This window comes from Punica granatum, chromosome 5 (assembly GCF_007655135.1).
Source record: "Punica granatum isolate Tunisia-2019 chromosome 5, ASM765513v2, whole genome shotgun sequence".
Taxonomy (NCBI): domain Eukaryota; kingdom Viridiplantae; phylum Streptophyta; class Magnoliopsida; order Myrtales; family Lythraceae; genus Punica; species Punica granatum.
In genome coordinates, this window is record NC_045131.1 from 11,451,902 (window position 1) to 11,471,679 (window position 19,778).

Genomic DNA, 19,778 nt, shown 5'->3' on the forward strand with positions numbered 1-19,778 from the left:
GCCTATAGTTGTTTTTAGACATTTCTAATTGTGCAAGCGTGCTCTATCCATAAGCAGTTAAGGGAAATGGCTCCTCAAGATATATAATCCCACATGCAAAACATTAATTAAGATAGCAATTAACTACACTGCCCTTATCCATATGGTAATTGAGTTGCTGGTGGGGCATGATTCGGGCATCCCTTACGGAGGCTGTTCAAGTCATCGTCTAGGTGGTCCAGGCCTTGCTTGAGACTGCATTGCCTCCATCCGGCTTCAAGGAAAGATCAAGTTCGAAGGCCATGTCTCGGGGCTAATGTGGTGTTTGGAGGTATGGTTGGAGATAGGGGTCCTCTTGACTGGCAGCTGCGGATTTAGTTTGCCCCGACTCCATTTTCCCTTCAGATGTCGATCTGTAATGATCTTCACGAAGCAAGCCATGTTCCTGCTGATGCTGCTAAAGCAACTGACCTAGTCGATGTTTCCGTGACGATAGATGTCACGCCTCGATATATCGGTGGACAATGGTCTCCATTTTCCGATTGATGAAGAGGGTTAATGCTACAGGATCTTTATTGAAATTATTTATGCAGTATGGCATTGAAGAAGGAGACAATAAACAAACATCCGTGGATGTAGACTCCTCACTGTTATGCACCTTCCAATCATGCATGTGTTTTCTTCATAACCTGCTCTTTGTGGGGGGAGGGGGTGGTGTCAGGAGTGCTTCTTTTCTTTCCTGACCCTCCACCTGGTCTAATCGGGCGAACACATCCAAATCATCATGTACGTTGCGTATCGGACGGTCGACATAGCCCTCGGTTGATACCGTTGGCTCTTCTTCCGGAATTGTAGGTCCAGGGAAGTGGGGCTGTCAGATGGTCGAGCAGCATCATCAGTCCCCAGGACTGTGACGATCAGGCTTGATATCAAGTTCTGAAGTTGATTTTATATTATCGATCAATCGATGACCAAAGATGGGAATCAACCCCAACCCGTGTGTTACATTTCGAAAAGTACGTACTACCCGTATACATCATCCATTTAGGATAACTTCCTGGATTCTCTTGTTGTGTGTACAAAAATTTCTTTTCCTTGAGCAGGACAAAGTCTGTGTGCTTGTTTCTTCTCTTCTTTCCTTTGGATATGATGCTCGACGAATACAACGAAAACGATTCTATCCTTAGTAGCAAAATAAAATGAATGGAGATTTTTCAAGTACATGTCGAGCCAAACAGGATAATAATTTAAAAAAACACGATTTATATTGGTGGGTGCGAAATAGACTTACGGCCCCATGAGGTCATGTCATCTTATCAACGCAACAGAAAAAAAGGTCAAGGACCTTAGGTTCCAGTTATGATATGGATATTCATTTCGAACTCTATTTTAGGAGTTTAACAATGCGTTTGTTTTCGGAGTTAAAGTCACGAATTTGTGATTGTGATTGTGATTGTAGAAGAAGACAAAAATATATGGGGCCCACCAGTTTGACTTTTGAAATATAAAATGAATGGAAGGTAGAGATAATTAATTGTAATGGGATTGTATTTTAATAATATATGGGGCCCATCAATTTGACTTTTGAAATGTGTGTTTTGTTGTGTAGTGTTTTGAGTTAAAGTTAAAGTTAACATCTTAAATCACGACTTTGAAAACAAACGGAGCATAAAGATCCTTGGACCCTTCATTCCCGATTTTCACTGGGAATCGTCATACTACGTATGCCGGAGATTTGGAATGAGGTATTGCTTCATTTTAGTTTATCTTGGAAGGTCCTCCCAATGACTTTTCTAGTAATTTCTGTCGAGTATCTTGCACCTTCATCTTTCAGTAACGATAAAATCATCATAAACAACTCGTCGGTCGATAAAACCCTCGCAAGGTCCTTATGTAATTTCTTGAATCTAGGGGGAGCATCTTGGGGATTACTTTAGATCATAAAAGGAGTCCCTGTGCAGGGCGCTGGAGTCGACAAGGGAATAAATAAGACTGCCATTGGGGGGGTATTTCCAGTCAAATCGAAGAAACAGAACAGTTCTCCTTCCATGATGAAGCTCATTTATGTCCATAAGAATAATTTAGGGCATGTGGGATTTAAAACCGGATGAATGTTTCACACCCTCAAATAAATCAATTTCCAATAGTAGTTGACATGTTATTGTCAAGTCCTGAGAATATACACTACAGAGGAAATTTTACTCCTCTGAAGAGTAAATCTGTAGTGGTTAATGCAATCCCTATTATATGAACCTAAAACAATGATTTTATTATTTAGCAACAAAAAAAAAACAACGATTTTATTCATTTTTAATTATATTTAATTATACTAAATTCATGAGTCTACCTTGTAACCAAAAAAAAGAAAGTAAAAGAAGAGTCAAAGTGGATCTGGTTCGGTTTTCTTCTGTTGGTTCAAGCTTGTTCCGATATCCTATTTGCGCTGCCGGCCCTCGGACAGTACGTAATAACGGGCAAAAATCTCCCGAATTCTTTTTTTGGCCTCGTCTAGTTAATATATGGAGTAAGAGTAGCACTCTCTCTCTCCCTAATAGAAGAACAGGTAGATCCACGTTCCATATTTTTATGGAAGAGGAGGAATCTCACTTCTAGAATCAATTTTGTTTTCGATTTCTCAGATTCATAGGAGAGTGATGGAAGAAAAGAAGAAGGAAGGGGTGAGAGGAAGAAAGTTGATTTCATTCATTCTCTATTCATTCATTCTTGTCCAAGGCACTAAAGACAAACCTTTTCCATTAGATTTATTAAATATTCTTCTGCTGCTGTTGGGGTTGTTCAAAGATGCATATCACCTCCTCCTCTCCCTTTTACTCCCTCAGGAAATACCCACAATTAAAAAGGAAAAAAAAAATTCAACGTGAATTGATTTAAGAAATTCAAAAGATTCAACACTTATTTTTAAAAAATTTTAAATTCAAGTATTGTGAATAGTAAAAATTTACGTCGAGAGAGTTTTACTCATAGTAGACTAACCTAATTTAAATTGGATTAGTTAGAATGTATTGAGCTTCCTTCCGATCACTAGTGTACAAAAAAAAAAGAGTTTTATCCTTGATGTGACTCAGTTTGAACTAAATTAGTAGAACCTAGTCTGGAATTTCGAATTTCGTCAAAAATGCATTTTTTTTATATGTACCATGATATCAAAAAATCTAATGGCCACTAATTTAGTTGAGCAAAGCTGTCCACTATGAGAAAAACCTCTCTAAAATCTCAAAAATGAATATTTTTTTCATTCGCAAAACTCAAACCTTAACAAGTATCAAATCTCTTCAACGGAAACATGTTGGTAAAAAATTTCTGTTATATAAAAAAAGGAAAAACTATACATTTCATAATCTAGATTTGGTAACTATTCTATTTTAGTCATATTTCTATATTTTTTCATCATTTTCATCATATACTTTTGAATAATTTTCTATTTCAATCCTTTTTTTTGTTTCAGTCCTTTTCCTTTTCTTTGTTCGTTTTCATCAAATTCATTTACTTACTTTTCTATTTTCATCGTTTTATCAAATTTTTTGTTGGAGAAAATTTAAATTTTGATCATCAACCTTTTGTAACTACTTTATTTTTTATCCTAATTCTCTTTTTAGTTTATCTTTTTCTTAATCTTAAACGTTTTGTTTCTTATAATTTTACTGCTTAATTTTCCATAAAAATCCAACACGACATTTTAGAATTAAAATATTTTTCAATTTTAAAAATAAAAAAAATTAAAATAATAAAAGAAAAATCATGAACCAATTCGAGTTAATGAGAGGGAGCAAGCGTTTAGGTTGTAGGTAATCTTGGTAGGGACAGTGACAGTTAGAAGCATCAATCCTTGAATTTGAAAGCAAATAAAAGGAAAAATATTGAAAAAAATAGAGACAATTGTAGCTCGACAACAATCATGTTTGTGATGCAATGAATGATGTCATAAAATGCAATGATAGCTGTGATTGCGAAGAAAGAATTTGATAGATCTGTACGCATAAAACTAAGGTATGGTGCTCGGCGTTGTCCCATACCATCACCTCGAGTAGATTCATATGCTTCATGATATTATTCTAATTAGTATAATTTTTTAATTTTAAAGAAAGTAATATTTCTAAAAAGAATAAAAAAGTAAAATTTATTTCAAGATATGTCATATAGTTAAAGAAGGTTAACGTTGAGACAAAATTTAACAAAGAAAAAAAAACTAAGAAAAAAAGGAATAGCAAAGTTGAGGATTAAAAATTAAATTTTTTCCTAATAATTATTTTGATAAAATGATCTAAACAGAAAAGTAATCAAATGTATTATACAAAATCAAACCAGTAAAAAGGAAAATGATTAAATTAAAAAAATTCAAAAGTAATGATAAAAGATAAAAAAAAATAACTAAAATGAAAAATTAATTAAATTAAAAAAATTAAATATAAAAAATATAAAAATATAGGTTACTTTGTCTTGTCATCTGCAACTTTGAGGTAAAAATATTAAAAAAATAAAAAAGTGAAAATGAAATATTCATCTAGGCTCAGTCCTCCACGTTCTCCTGGCCTGGGGTACTCCCCCCCGCCCCCCCTACTAGGCTACTCCCTCCCCTTCAATGCTCCATATTTCCGTCCTCTGACCATCTCTGTGCTCTCTCTCTCTAAAACCAAGAAATTCTCTCTCTCTCTCTCTCTCTCTCTCTCACTTCCCAGCAGCTGAGAAACCGAGTTTCAATCTTTCTTCATCCCCCACACCCACCCGCCTGCCCAAATCAGATGCACAACGACTGGTTTTGGCTGGGGCTGCTCTGATTGACAATGGAGGCTGCCAGAGGGAAGAATGACGTAGCAGCAGCAGATTATATGGGCGATGGGATGATGATGTGCAGCGACCATCCTTACCGGAATAACCTCGGTGGCATCTGCGCCTTCTGCCTCCAGGAGAAGCTCGGCAAGCTCGTCTCCTCCTCCTCCTCCTCTCCCTTCCCCTTCTCCATCCCCAACCCCCACCACAACAACGTCAACTCCCCTTCCTCCTCCTGTTCCTCCCCGCCTTCCTTCTCCTCCTCCGACGTCGGTCCCTCTGCCACCACCAATCCCGGCAAGACCCGCTACCCGGCCTTCGCCGCAAATCCTTCTGTAAACCGCAATCCCATAATCGAAAGCGAAGACTCGGGCGCCAGTAGGGCCCGTATCCCCTTCCTCCTAGCCAGGAGGAAGAAGAAGAAGAAGCTTCCGGCGGGCCCCTCGAACAGCGGCCTGCCTGAGGCCGTCCTAAAGAGAAGCAAGTCCAGCGCGGGTCCCCGGACCGGGACAGGCCGGCATTTCCTGGAAGTACCTGACGACGAGGATGAAGATTACTACAGCCCGAGGACCCGGAGAGGCGGCGGCGGAAGTGGGTTCTGGTCCTTCCTCCACCCATCCGCCTCCTCCTCATCCTCCTCCAAGTCGGGCGTATCCCGGAAAGGAGAGAAGCCGTCCTTCTCGTCGGGAGGAGGGGACTCAAAGGCCGAGACCTTGACCGCTTTCGAGGAGAGCCCCCGTGTTGTTAATTGGAATGGCAATCAGTTCCCGGTATTCGAGAGGAAGGTATCGAGGTCGAGGTCCGTTGGGTGCGGGAGCCGGAGCTTCTCCGGGGACTTCTTTGAGAGGATCTCCACCGGGTTCGGGGACTGCACCCTTCGGCGGGTCGAGTCTCACCGGGAAGGCCACAACAACAACAGGACGCCGAAACAACCCGGCCAACCCCACCACCAACAGGCCCAGAAGATGTACAAGTGCGGCGGGATCTTCGGCGGGTTCATGATGATCTCAGCTCCCTCTTCCGTCTCATCCTACTGGGTCTCCTCCTCCACGAATGCCGACGACCACCACCAGCACCAACATCATCAGGTTCCCAGAAAATCATCGGCCCTCGCGAATGGCGGAAGCTCCCGGGCTAGGAGCTGGAGCTGGGCATTCGCCAGCCCGATGAGGGCCTTCGCCAAGCCTAGCAAGGACCAAAAGAGAGAGATCAACATCATCAGGGACGGCTCCGGCAAGAACCCGGCCCCTAACCTCTCCGCAATCCCTTCCCTATTGACTGTCGGCGGCTAAAATCATCGTCACGAAGAAGGCGGAAAGATCATAAACACGGTCTCATCTCAAGAAACACAGTGCCAAGTAGCAGCAGCAGTAGAACAAGTATTGATTAGTTACTCAAATCTGTCATTTTTTTTCACATCGATGTTCTTGTCCATGTTAATAATCCCTTACCCTTTTCCTAGAACTGTTTTTACCTTTCTCCGTCTCCATTCATGATCACGACAGTCACCATTTTTTTTTTTTTTGTTGGGGGTAGATCAGACATCATGTGAGGGAAGGCTCAGGGATGGTATGATGAATCTGGTTTGACAGGTTGGAACTGCCAAGGAATTGTTTGACCATGGAAAAATTGTCTGTTGGCTTTGGCTCCTTTAAATGAATGTGCAATTGCAAGAGGTTTATCTATTAAATATATATTTTTTCTGTTTAGTTTTTTTTTGGGGGGATTGAAGGTTGTAATGATTTTTTTGTATTGATCGAGGTTGTTGTTATGTTATGGGAGACAAATACATGGATTTAATATTTCGCAAGCTCCAAGCTTTAGCAGTGGATTCACAGCTCACATGCGCACACATGCATGCATGCATGCTTCTTCTTCTTCTTCTTTCTTCTTGGGTCAATACAAACAACACATCCTTTCCCCCTCCATTTTTGTAATCAGCTATGATTATGTGTGTGATTAATTAATGTTTGGATGGATTAGAAAACCAACAGATTGGTCTCAATTATGATTTTCAATTATTATGACTTTCTTCTGAGTGCTGCCACAGGCCACAAAGTTCAATCAAAGAAAGAAACTAATAAGAGGGGGAGATGGGGTCCCCTGCGATGGAGTGGACACTCCGAGCTTTAAACAAGATCAGATTTTTCTGGCTTAAGGTTAAATAGGTGGGGCTTGGTCGGATTTGTCCCGGTCTCGGTCCGCTATCAAGTTCTAATCCGAAGTTAATCTAACTTGAAAGAAGTAGGACTACCGGATGCATTTATATTCGCACATGTTAGGGATCTTTAGATTCTACCTGGGCGGCTGGGGACTCATGGACGATGTGTCTGGTTTGATTCGATGCCAGAAAATATGACTCATCAAAAATCCCATATCGAATTATAACATGAGTTTATGCTTGCAAGATGAAACCTCTAAGGAAAGGAACTACGTGTTTATTCGTGTTTTCTGAAGAACTAGCTCCAATTTATGGCCTTTCTGTCCGACTAACAGAAGTCTTGCCAGGAATCGTGTCCGTGGAACACGAGTAGGATACGATGTGCTTAAATTCAACCTCAGTTCCTTCTTCTTTAGGTGATCTAAAGCACATTACTACTGCGATCCTCGCGTATTTAGCTAAATTATCTGTCTAGACGATCAAGTGATATTCAAAGTCAAAACAGCGATGAGTTATATTAAGCTCGAGTGGTAAAATCTTTCAGCTGGGCCATGGTCGTTGTACGTACTCATTGTGCCATAAATGTTACAAATTTTTGGATGCGAAAAGGGCAGCTCTTAGATTTCTTCTTGAGGGGGTCCTTGGAAAAGTAAGTAAGCCACTGCTACGGGGACCATTTCAAGAGTTCCAGTGTTTTCCTTCATCTCAGTGACCCTATGCTTTTTTCTTTTTTCTTTTTCCCCCGAGTTGCCTCCTTTGTTTTTTAATGTTTTTTGCACCCCAGAAAATTCCATGCGGGTGGCTTCATGTTTGTGTTGTCTTCATCAGCGCTTTCATTAGAAAAATTCATTTTTAAATGTACGATTTTAATTTTCTTCTTTTAGTCTTTAACAAAAAGGAGAAAATAGAAGACTACCCACAGCTTTACGCACATAGAACAGCCAACTGTATGGTGACGTCCGATATGTCGAGCGATTCTTATAATTTTAACGATCTTATCTTGTCATGCAACGTAAAGAAACACTAATTAAAATGTAATAGTTGTTCCAATTACGTGGATAATGTGCCTTTGCTATTTCATCATAATTGTTGCTAAAATTTCTAATTTAATTTTCTCAACTTAGACCAGTCCTATATGTTTAATTATGAATAAATTATTTTAGAGAGCTATTTCTCTATTACAAGTGAACCCAAGTGGGCCTTAAAAGAGGAGAACGGATTGCCTTTGAAGTTCCTTGAAGAATTTATTGATCGATTAAATGCAAAGCTAGCTCACTTTCATCGGCTCACACCAACGGTATTAAAAGAGAGGGGAAAAAAATGTGGTGCGGCAGCGCATGTCCTCGTATGAAATAGAGTATATTATCGAGTTTTAGGTCTCGCTTTTAGTTCTGTAACTCTTTATTTTCTTTAAAAAATAAAATTTTAAATTGTGCCTAGAAACAATTTCCAAGAAAGTCAATGGGCTCAGTATTAGGAAGAAGGATAGCTCCATGAACATTTAAGAGTGATGGGGGACCATTCCCCTCTGCTGAATTACACTCGATGAAAGCATTTGTTTTAAAAGACAATTTCATTCGGAGCATAACATAAATTGAGAGGCTGAGAGTCTCCCCAACCCCAAACCTCAATTGCTGCCTCGTCTGCAAAAACAAGGAATTATGTATGCAGGAAAACATCCCCCAAACTTATGGTCCCTAGAGAGAGAGAGAGAGAGGAGAGGAGTTAATCGAGTCGATTCGTTCGATCTCAAATTCATCCAATCTGGATATGTCTCGATGACTGATAGGGGGTGATGTATATTTGAATAGAGCTAGTATTCTCGTTAACTTATACATATCGATGTGTGAAAATCCTCGTGAAACGGAAGTTTGATAGTTCTGTCCCAATAATGTGTTCGTATTTTAAGGGGGAGATATAGCATGATAAAGCTAATCATCGTATATCACGTTGTGCTTATTGGCTGAGTTCTGCTTGTCTAGATAGCATAAGTTTTTGCGAGTATAGGACACGATCGTATTAGATAATATAGAGGATATTACATTTGCTTATTGTGCGCATGAATAATTTAAAATGAACAATCCGCCCTTAGTTTAATTGTTAAAATTCATAAAAGGCAGAAGTCTCTACCCGGAGAAGTCAAAGCAGGGCGAGAGATTGGAAGCACAGGAAAGAATCGTTGAGGGAAAGTTCATCAGACTAATGGCATCTTATAAAGTGTTATCTTATAATTTGCTTATATCCAGAACACAACTTTGATACTAACGTGAGTTAATTCAAGCAATTCGGTCCTTGTTCTTCTTAAGTAAAGTCTTCGGTTCGAGTTTTGTGAATGAAAAAAATCTATGCTGGGAGAGTTTTATCCCTTAGTGGGTCGACCCGGCTCGATTTTTGTTAGTTGAGACCTAATTAGGCTTTCTGATAATAAAGTTTATTAAAGCAAAGAAGGAGCACACAAGCCTTTTCCTAATGCCTCCGGTTGTGGTTGAGTAGCTCTTGACCATAGTGATGATGATTAATTTTTATTTTGAAAAATGAAATTAATTTCTCGATTGACAAAAGTGTCATACTGTTGTACACTTAGACAATCAAATTTTAGGGCAGCTCAGTCCGGTCCAGGCCAGCTTTATAAGTTAACTATCGGGCCTACTTCTTAAATGGGCCAGACCGGCCCATTTTTGGCGTCTTTCGAGATGGGCCAACCGGACTAATGCTGAAACAACTGGCGCATTCACAGAAATGTACACCCAGTAAAAAGATACTTTTATTTCCCAATCTTTTGGGTTTTTTTTTTTTTGCCTTTTTCGTCCTAATTCATTCTTGTCCTCAACCTTTTTCGCCATATTGGCACTTCGATCCGGACGTCACATTTTCTGTTAAAAAAAGGCCGTGTCAATTTTTAATAAAAAATATTTTTTGAGTTTCAACATAAAAAACTATATATTTATATCTTCTCTTATTTTATCTTACTATATATAAAAGTATGAGTTATTTATCCAACTTTCTTTTCATTTTGCCCTTACTTAAATAATGATATCACAAATTTTGCTCCTTTTACGTAATTAACAAAACCAAACTAGTTATCTTGAAATCATCATACTTTTTGGTTCATATCCCTTGTTCCCTCAAACAATACAAGTGAAGCAACTTTTAAGCAACTATAATATTATACCGAAATATAAAGAAAAAACTATAATTTAATAAGAAAATAAATTTAATAATTAAATTAGTATTGATAAATTTAGTAATCAATGTAATTTCATATTTCATGAAATATGATTCTTTAGCGAAATGATGCGATTGTAACTTTTTGAATAGACATGAAAAATCATTTGAAACTTTTTCTCCCTCTAAAGCTCTTCTCTTATGAGAAAGTCTTATATGTAATGGGTATATCACGTGATAATATCACAAGTCAATAATGGCTCACCAGTTCCTTTTAATTTTTAGAAATATTAAAAAAAATTTACCGTTGACAAAATAGATATATATTTTTTGTGTCAAGTACAATGTTATGTGTTATATCTGTTATATACACAATACCTTGTGATGAGGTGGGGACTGGATTCCTTCAAGTACTCAAATTGTTCACTAGGTGACCTCTCATAAATAAAATGTAGAAGGATGTGGATTTATGGGGAATTCTTTATTTCAATGAGAATTTTCATTGTAACTTTAGTGTGTCCGCAGCCGTTGTAGAAATAAGTGCTAAATCTTTAAGCACGCAAAATCAATTCACTGAATGGCGAGATCCATATGGTAATCGGATATAAGAGGCTAGTATGAGGATCATTGCCCTCGACCTGAAATCATCAAGAGGTTCCTAAGATTTGATCCTTATCACCAGGGCTTTCCATGACTGTAATCCTTTATTTTTCCGTTTCTTTATCACCAACTAGATGATCCTTTTATTTCTTTGTTTTCTATCACCATTCACCAACTAGATAGATGAGTTATCGAAAATGTTTTACCATTGACTCGTAGAAGAAAATTGAAGCTGTTGCAAATGTAACCATAACACTGGAGTTTGAGTCTCGGGTAGATAGCAGTGTTGGATAGATCGAGCACTTTTCCTTTAGGTTGGAGATCTATTGAAAACGGAGATTCCATCGAAGCTAAATTTTTACGTGTTTCAACTTAAAATATTTACGCGATTTTTCTTTGGGACATGTTGAAATGATGGCCGTTCAGTTCAGGCCAAGATGAGACAATATAAGCAAGCCTCTTGGGCCAAAGAAGGCACGATCTGATCAAGTAATATCCCTTTGGTTGATAATTGAGAGTCCGAAGATAATTAACTCAAGCTTGCTCCATCTGGATATGTCTCGCTTATTAATCAGATGATGCAAAAATAGGCAAGTACGATTGTTTACTTCCTTGAATCTATTCATGGTGCAGTTCAGATCAGGTAAGTGCAAATGCATTGAAGAGGTAGATGTATTAGAGTTCATCCCGGATGATGAAATATCTACTACTCTACTCGTACATGCATTGATCTATGACGGTTCTTATCGTACAAAATATCTACAACTCTACCCGATGTGTTTGGATACCAATTAGGAGGCATCTATAGCACGAATTTTATCTGGCATGAACCTATGACCAGGCTGGTCCCGTTTTCAAAGTCTCTCACGATGGCCTGCCACACTAAAGCAACATGCACATTCCGGCGAAAATGTAATCTCTGCGTCGATGGACACATACGTTTTTATTCATAGTTGGAAACATAAAAGTTTCTTATAATTGCTTACACTTGATTGACACATGACACAACAAGCATAAGACATGACAGACCAATTACCACACAATTTATGTAACAAAATATCATATACCGTAAAAAGATATTATAAAATGTTTCGCACCATTGTGTGCGCATAGCAAAGTTTTTATTTAACCCTTATGAAAGTACGCAGATAATAAATATCTCAGAGTATGGTCGAGTTAATAGATTAACTGGGAGGGAGGAGCCAGAACCCGCCCGGAACGAGTTGGGTGACATTGAGGAGTCCGACGACGGTGCTTCCAACGGACTGCAACTGGGAGACGAGTTGGCCGACGGAGGGGAGAGCAGCGTTGCAGGTCGAGAGCGGCGTGGTAACTGTAAGCCGGCAATTGTCGAGCACATACGACAAAAGGAATTGCAAAGGATTCAGCATAAACGAAAATGCTCCCGATGCATTTGTGACTGAGGTCGAGATCACCGCCCCTCCGCATCTTAGTTGTACCTTAGCATCTATAACATCAAGTCATTTTCATCAATTCAAATATGTAAGCGCGCATAGCACTCTTATGTACCTAAACGTCACTATTTACATAACCATCCAATGATTCTCGATCCTATGCACGATAATATAACTGATGAACTACGAACCCAAAAAATGAATTGGATTAACTTTTCTTGCAATCACTATATATATATATATATATATACACTTACCATGAAAGATCGGAGTAGTGGTGCCATTAGAAGTGCCATCGAGGCTGCAAAACAGAATCCCATCTATACGGAAGAGACCCAGAAGGCTGCCAATTGGCCCCGACAGCTGCGCTTCAGCCGTTCGCCCTGTCAGAGTCGTAAATGCCATCGTGAGTGCAATGAAGAGAAGCGAGAGCTTGCAATAGTAAGAATAAGCCATAGCTACAAGCGAGTGAAGAAGGAGAAGAAGAAAACAGAGAAGGGAACTAATTCTCAGGTGAGATTAATAAGGCTGTACGTTTGGTTGATGACGAATTTATAGAAGTGGAGTGGGCGTGGAGAAACGCTTTGCATGAAGCCGTTTTTTTAGGCATTGCGGGAAAGTGAGAACTCCCCACTTATGATGGCTGGCTTTTCAGTTCCGGTTTACGAACGAGGCGCTGACCTAAAAGGGGCACGAGATGTCACATTAGTGAGAATCAAACGTAGTACCTCTTGGTTTCACCGTAAATTGAAGGCGACGTCGCTAGATCAAATTCCCTACTTCTTAGTGTTGGCTTTTCATTTTTTTTTCACTTTTTTATGATTTTTTCTCAATATATATATATATATTAGTGTGAATCTTCGTATCCAGAAGTCCAATTAGACTCTGACTAATTTAGTTGAGCTGAGTCGATTCACTAAGGAATGAAGTTCTGAAAGAGTAGATTTTATTCATTCATAAGACTCGAACTCGAGATTTTGCTTAAAGAGAATAAGCGCCAAACCGTTTGAACCAACTAACGTTGGTCAATATATATATATAAATATATATTTTTTGTCTGCAAGGGAATTCTCCCTAAATGTTTAGTTATGGTAGGAACATGATTCTCGGTGCTAACGTCGAGTATGTATTTGATAATCTTCAGTCTGATATCAGCAAAAGTTGTAAACTTGCTACATATTTGAAGGGGAAAGGATGTCATGACACCATGTCATGATGTCATGTCATGAACATGATTCTTGGTACTCCCTTTGAAAGGTTTAGTATTCACTTTGAAAAGTGTGGCACTTTCTTTGAAATAATCGATACAATAACGAAATTTCGAAAGTACTAGACAAGTATTACATTTTTCAAAAGGTGTACTACACTTTTCAAAAAGAGTATCAACCATATGACCATGACAATGTGTCATGATATCATTTTTTCAGATTTGAAGAGCGCTCAATCCTTTGTCATAGCTTATAACTCCAATATAAGAAAGGTAAATTGCGATTGGCTTGGGGGCGACGAAGTTCAATATCCATGGTTTTTTAACAAGGTCTTCCCTCTCTTCATGCATGTAAGAGTCTATAGTTTCCAAAATTTAATACGAAAGATATTACCTTGTTCGCAAGTAATAATTTAAGAGAAAATAACATTGTATATCCCAATTTTTGAAAATTATCTCAATTTTATCATATTCTTTAAAAATTACATGAAAATACCCAACATTTTTATTTTGTTTCAAATCTATGGCTCACTGTGACTTTTTTTCATAAAAATGGGTAGAAAGGCTAACGTGGCTCGGTTGAGGAGGTAATCCACATAGGCATCATTACCCTTTTAACTGAGTCATGTTAGCCTCTCCATCCTTTTTTTTGTTTTTTTTGTATAGAAAAAATCACAGTGAGATAGGTTTAGAACGTAATACAAATATTGGGCATTTTTAGGTAATCTTAAAAGATGCGTATAGTGTTATTTTTTCACAATTTAATTACTTGCTATGATATTCATTTTAATATCAGCCGTTAGCACCATAGTTTCAAGTCCAGTCAAAGTCATTAAAGAGTGCGGCTTCATAACGTGGGATTGGAGGCATCACCGTCCCCCATTATGGGGGTTTGCATTTTAATGTACATTAATTCAATAAATCTAGTTTATGATGCCTCCAATCAGAATTAATGTACCCATTAAAATGCAAAATAACGTGGGAATGGAGTCATTAATTATTTCCTTGTTCCATTAAGTCCGATATCGGATACAACAATCAATTTCAAAACCCTAAACATACTTTATGCCAACATGAAACTTTTCGTCTTCTTTTTATATTACAAGGCATGTTATGGACCAAGTGACAAATAGAGAAAGAGAAAAATAAGGGGCATATGAAGTGTGAGTCGACAGTGAGTGTCAATACATCAAAATCCATTTCTTGTTATAGTTGTTTATAATTTTTTCAGTGAAAAGATATTAATAATTTAATTTAATGTTGTGCCATGCTTTGCTGTTTAATTCTTTGCTTTTATTTTTATTTTATTTTATTTTATTTCATAAGAAAGGTCCATGAATTTAGAAGAAAGAGAGGAGAGAGCAGGAAATAAATGGATACAAGATATTCCAATAGTGATAATCAAATCCATAATCTCTTGTTTTGTAACAAGGATGAGTAACAACACTTCAAACCTCTCTTCTCGTGGTGGGACGTTAATATATATTGTTGTTGTAACTGGTTTGGCGAGTTAATTTAAACTGTACAATTTTTGCACTTGCAATAGACATGGAGAGCACGGAGAGTTCTCAAGTGAAATGTTTTGTAAAATAAAAAATTTACAGAAACGCGCCATTAAACAATTTCATTAAAACTGTACATATCTAGTCGACAAATGTCGATGAAATAAAAACGAACTTTGCAAACGGCCTAGCCCCCAATTTCTTCCTCCTTTGCTTTTTTTTTTTTTCCTTCTTCTTCTTCTTTTTGGATTACAAAGTATCTCCGGTCAAATTTATTGAGGTTATTATCGCTCAAACGTCACCTAAAATAGAACCACAAGATACTTGCAATAAGTTTTATCCTGCAAATTTTGAATGTTGAAATTCCACCCAAAACGACCGTCAAACACAATTAGTATTTTAATGCTAATGTTAAGGATTGCAAAATTTACTTTATTTTCTAAAATAGAGCCAAAGAAGAAGAAGAAGAAGAAGAAGTTGACAATTTAGCTACGCATAAACTTCCGAAGCATTTTTATTCATGCCCAGTTTTTAAGTTTCATTAACTTTATAGGATTTTCTTAAATATAATTTCAAATAATAAAAAATAAATTTATAACTTCAAAAAGAAAAGAAGACGAAGGGCAGTAGCCCAAGGGCAGGTCATCCACGGCCAATGATGTTGGTGGTGGCCGACTTTGAGCCCCTTCCTCTCATCTCGTTCATTCTCCCTTCTTGTCTTCTTTTTAATTTCTTTTTCTTTTAAATAATTTTTTAGTTTATCAAATTTTAAAAATATTCTAGCTGAAAATTTAACGGAAATAAAAAGCTTAATAGAAAAGTTAAAATTGGTCATAAACAAATTTTTTCTTGAAAGCGCACATTGAAATTTCTAATAACTTTTATATTTAGCTATATATATATTTCGAAAATAGAGTATTTTTTTAATATTTAAATACAAATATCAGCGGTTTCATCTGCTATTAGGGCCCAACAAGAAGGCGCACTTGATACTCATATTTCGTTTCCGTTAAAATGGAGGTCCGTGATCCTAATATAATAAAATATAAATTTTAATATATTAAGATCCGACAAGGTATCGAACATGGAATCTCTTAATTATCAAGCGATGATGTGTGCCACCGTACTATACCTCTTGGGACCCGATACTCATCTGAGTTTTGCATGGTTGTCTGAATCTCACAAGGCTTTCTTATCTGCACTTGATAGTCATGCCGAGTCCAGAATTATTCACAGGCAATAAAACATTTCCTTGGAGAGAAGCAATGGTACGACAAGGAAACACCTAAGGAACATAATTTCTTATTGACTGGTCGAACCAAACTGATGCCGTTGCAAATGTTACCATAACACTGGAGTTCAAGTCTCAGGTAGATATCAGCGTTACATGTATTGAGCTTTTTTCATTTTAGTTGGACTAGCAAAAACGTAGATTTCATCGAAGCTAAAGTTTTACATGCACTTCTCTTCTTTAGGACATGTTGATGATGGCCGTTAATTCGGGCCAAGATGAGAATATAAGTATTATCCCCTTTGGTTTATAATTGAGGGCGGGCGCAGAGATAATTAAGTCAATTCATTATTAGATTTCAAGCTCGATCCATCTTGATATGTCTCGCTTATTAATCAGATATCCGAAAATGAGCAAGTACAATTGCTTACTCGCTTGAACCTATTCATGTTGCTGTCAGGATCAGGTAAATGCAAATGTAGAGCAGAAAGGTACATGTATTAGAGTTCTTCCTGGACTAGGAAATTAATTACGTCGATCTATGACCCTTTTTGTCATACAAAATTTTGACAACTCTACCTGATGTGCATATTAGGAGGCATAGAATGAATTTTATAATCTGGCAGGAACCTATACATGGGCTGGTCCCATTTTCGGAATCTCTCACGATGGCCTCTATTATTGAAGCAACACGCACATTCACGCGAAAATGTCATCTCGGCATGTGGACGCGTTAACATTTTTATTCATAACAGGGAACAGAAAACTTTCTTACAATTGCTTACACTTGATTGACACATGACAGGACAAGCATAAGACAAGCATACCAACCAAATTATATAACAAAATATCATATATACCACAAAAGATATTCTAAAATCACTTGACAAAGATGATGTAGCGCAGTGACGCACGTTATAGCCATGCAGATGTTGCAGGATCGATTCTCATAGTGGGATTATCCGAGCCTCGCTTAGTTTCACACTATTAATATGTGGATTGCAAATTTTTATTTAACCCTTATGAAAGTATACATGGATAATATCTCAAAGTACGGTCCCACTTAACCGATTAATTGGGAGGGAGGAGCTGGAACCCGCCGGGAATGAGTTGGGTGACATTGAGGAGTCCGATGATGGTGCTTCCAAGGGACTGCAACGGGGAGACAAGTTGGCCGAGGGAGGGGAGAGCAGCGTTGCAGGTTGACAGCGGCGTGGTAACGGTAAGCTGGCAATTGTTGAGCACATTTGACACTAGGAATTGTAAAGGATTCAACATAAACGAAAATGCTCCCGACGCATTTGTGATTGAGGTCGAGATCACCGCCCCTCCACATTTTAGTTGTACTGCAGCATCTGTAACGCACATGTCATATCCATCAATATGAAAATATGCAAGCGTCCGCACACACATACGTACCTAAATTTCACCATGTACCAAATGTCCTATGATTGTCGATCCTATGCATAACAATAGCCAACTTCAAACTATGATTCTGGAAAAGCAAATTGGATTAAACTTCTATCGCAATTGAATATGTACATTGATATCTTACTAGGAAAGACGGGAGTTGCAGTGACATTGGCGCTGCCATTGAGGCTGCAAAATAGAATCCCATCTATACGGAGGAGACCAAGAAGTCCACCGATTGGCCCCAACAGCTGGGCATCGGCCTTTTGGCCCGTCAGGATCGCGGATGCCACAGCGAGTGCGATGAAGAGAAGCGAGAGCTTGCAATAGTAAGAAGAAGCCATACCTACCGGCAAGGGAAAGAGAGGAGAAGAAAAAAGCAGACAAGTGAAATGATACTCAGGTGAGATTAATAAAGCTGTGTTTGGCTGGTGAACGTTCAGAAGTGGGTGCGGAGAAATGCTTTGCATGAAAGCCGTTTTTATAGGCGCCCCGCGGGAGAGTGGCAGCTCCCCACTTGCAACGGCTGGCTTTTTCGTTTCGGTTTAGGGATGAGGCCCGTCGGCCTAAACAGAACAAAGAAAAGAGAGGCACGGGGGAGTTCTTCGTGATAATGGAACGCATGACCTCTTTGTTCCCAATTGAGAGCGATACTACTGCATCAAATTTCTTATTCTTCTACATCTAAGTTGGTTTCTTAATCTTGCCAGCCGATTATTACAGGGGGATTCTTCCTTCTAAATTGGGTAGTTAAGGCAGGAATTATATGATTTTCGAGGTAAATTACACTGGTGGTTCAAAAAGTTTTACAAATATTTCAATAAGGTACAAAAGTTTTTTTTGCTACTTGATGGTACAAAATTTTTCAAAGTTATTTCTGCATAATACAAACTGTCATCTCGCCATTGATGCCGCCAAGCCGACGCTGATGGTGCAAAACCGATTTTTTAAGGATGTTACATGATGGTGCAAAATGTTTTGAAGTTGTAATTTAATAGTACAAAATATTTTACGTAAGTTACATGATGGTGCAAAATTTACAGTCGTGTAAATGACGGCTTGACGGCGTCAATGGCGAGATGACGGTTTGTACTGTACTGAAATATCTTTGAAACATTTTGTACCATCAAGTAGCAAAAAAAAAAAAACTTTTCATACCATATTGAAACATTTGTAAAACTTGTTTAACCATCAGTGCAATTTATCCTGATTTTCGGTGCAAACCTCAAGTATGAATTAATTTGATAATCTTCCGGCTGATATTGATAACAGTTTTAAGCACGGAAAACTTGCATACAAATGGAAGAGCGCAAACACTTGTAATAGCTTTGCCACTCCGATATATGGAAAAGGTAATTTCAGATATTTGACTTAGGGGTGATGAAGTCGAACATCCATGGTTTTCTAACAAGGTTGTGTTTTTGCCTCTCTTCATGCATGTAAGAGTGTCCTAGTTCCAAAATTTGATCTAAAGGATGACACCTTGCTTGCAAGTAACAACTTTAGCTAATGATCCATTCATTTTAATATGAACGATACTATTCACCAAGAAAAAAAATCAACGACATTTCGAATCTAGTTATAAGAAGTCAGTATAAGTGTCACATCATAGCGTGGGAGTGGGCATTACAGCGAGTTTCGTTGAATCATCCATAGATGTTTTTGCATTCGAATGTGTAAATTAATTGTTATTTGGTCCGAAGCCAACAGTTTGTTCAAGCATACTCATTGTGGAAAACTAATATAGCTTGGGACATGATAGTTTATGGAAATGGATAAGGTGCTTTTAGAAATATTTCGCTTTGGTCGTGGGCTTTTTACCAAAAGAGGAATGAAATGTGGAAAAAAAGTAATGGGCTTCAACGGACTATTCGAAGGGTAAGATAAAGGTAAAAACAATAGAATTGATATATTGTTGTCTAACTTGATGGAAGTGTTTACTAGATTGATTTATATAACAGTCGTGTTTGATGAGATCGAACTAACATTTTAAAAACCGTAATTTTCTATGTTGCGCTCAATCTAGGGTTTTCTAACATAAACCTCTCTTTTCATAGTAGGTTAATTTATATAGTTGTTGTAATTGGTTTTGGCGAGTTAATTAAACTGCACAATTTTTATACTTGCAATAGACATGGAGAGCTCTCATGGGGAATTGTTTTGAACAAGGACATGTTTTTTAAAATAAATATTTTACAGAAAAGCGCCATTTTTCAATTTAACAAATTCTTTAAAACTGTATATTTAACAATAGGGGATCCTGAAGCATAACTGCAGGGTGTGCTTGAGTTGTAGGTTAGGAGGTATCTGCAGTCAATTG

General features: G+C 38.0%; 3 protein-coding genes across 3 annotated transcripts; 1 reads left to right on the forward strand and 2 right to left on the reverse strand.

Annotated features, from left to right (window-relative positions):
* The first annotated feature begins 4,546 nt into the window (after positions 1–4,546).
* Positions 4,547–6,604, forward strand: LOC116209648. Its single transcript, XM_031543361.1, has 2 exons — positions 4,547–6,146; positions 6,304–6,604. Exon 1 carries the CDS (start codon positions 4,782–4,784, stop codon positions 6,057–6,059), a length of 1,278 nt encoding a protein of 425 aa, XP_031399221.1. The 5' UTR covers positions 4,547–4,781; the 3' UTR covers positions 6,060–6,146; positions 6,304–6,604.
* Positions 6,605–11,627: 5,023 nt separating this feature from the next.
* LOC116209252 (phylloplanin-like) lies at positions 11,628–12,610 on the reverse strand. The gene is made up of 2 exons (XM_031542842.1): positions 12,366–12,610; positions 11,628–12,161 (listed from the first exon to the last, which is right to left on the reverse strand). Exons 1-2 carry the CDS (start codon positions 12,562–12,564, stop codon positions 11,878–11,880), a joined length of 483 nt encoding a protein of 160 aa, XP_031398702.1. The 5' UTR covers positions 12,565–12,610; the 3' UTR covers positions 11,628–11,877.
* Positions 12,611–16,758: 4,148 nt separating this feature from the next.
* On the reverse strand, positions 16,759–18,017 carry LOC116208721 (phylloplanin-like). The gene is made up of 2 exons (XM_031542272.1): positions 17,604–18,017; positions 16,759–17,403 (listed from the first exon to the last, which is right to left on the reverse strand). The coding sequence occupies exons 1-2, from the start codon at positions 17,926–17,928 to the stop codon at positions 17,120–17,122; spliced, it is 609 nt and encodes a 202-aa protein (XP_031398132.1). The 5' UTR covers positions 17,929–18,017; the 3' UTR covers positions 16,759–17,119.
* Positions 18,018–19,778: the final 1,761 nt, after the last annotated feature.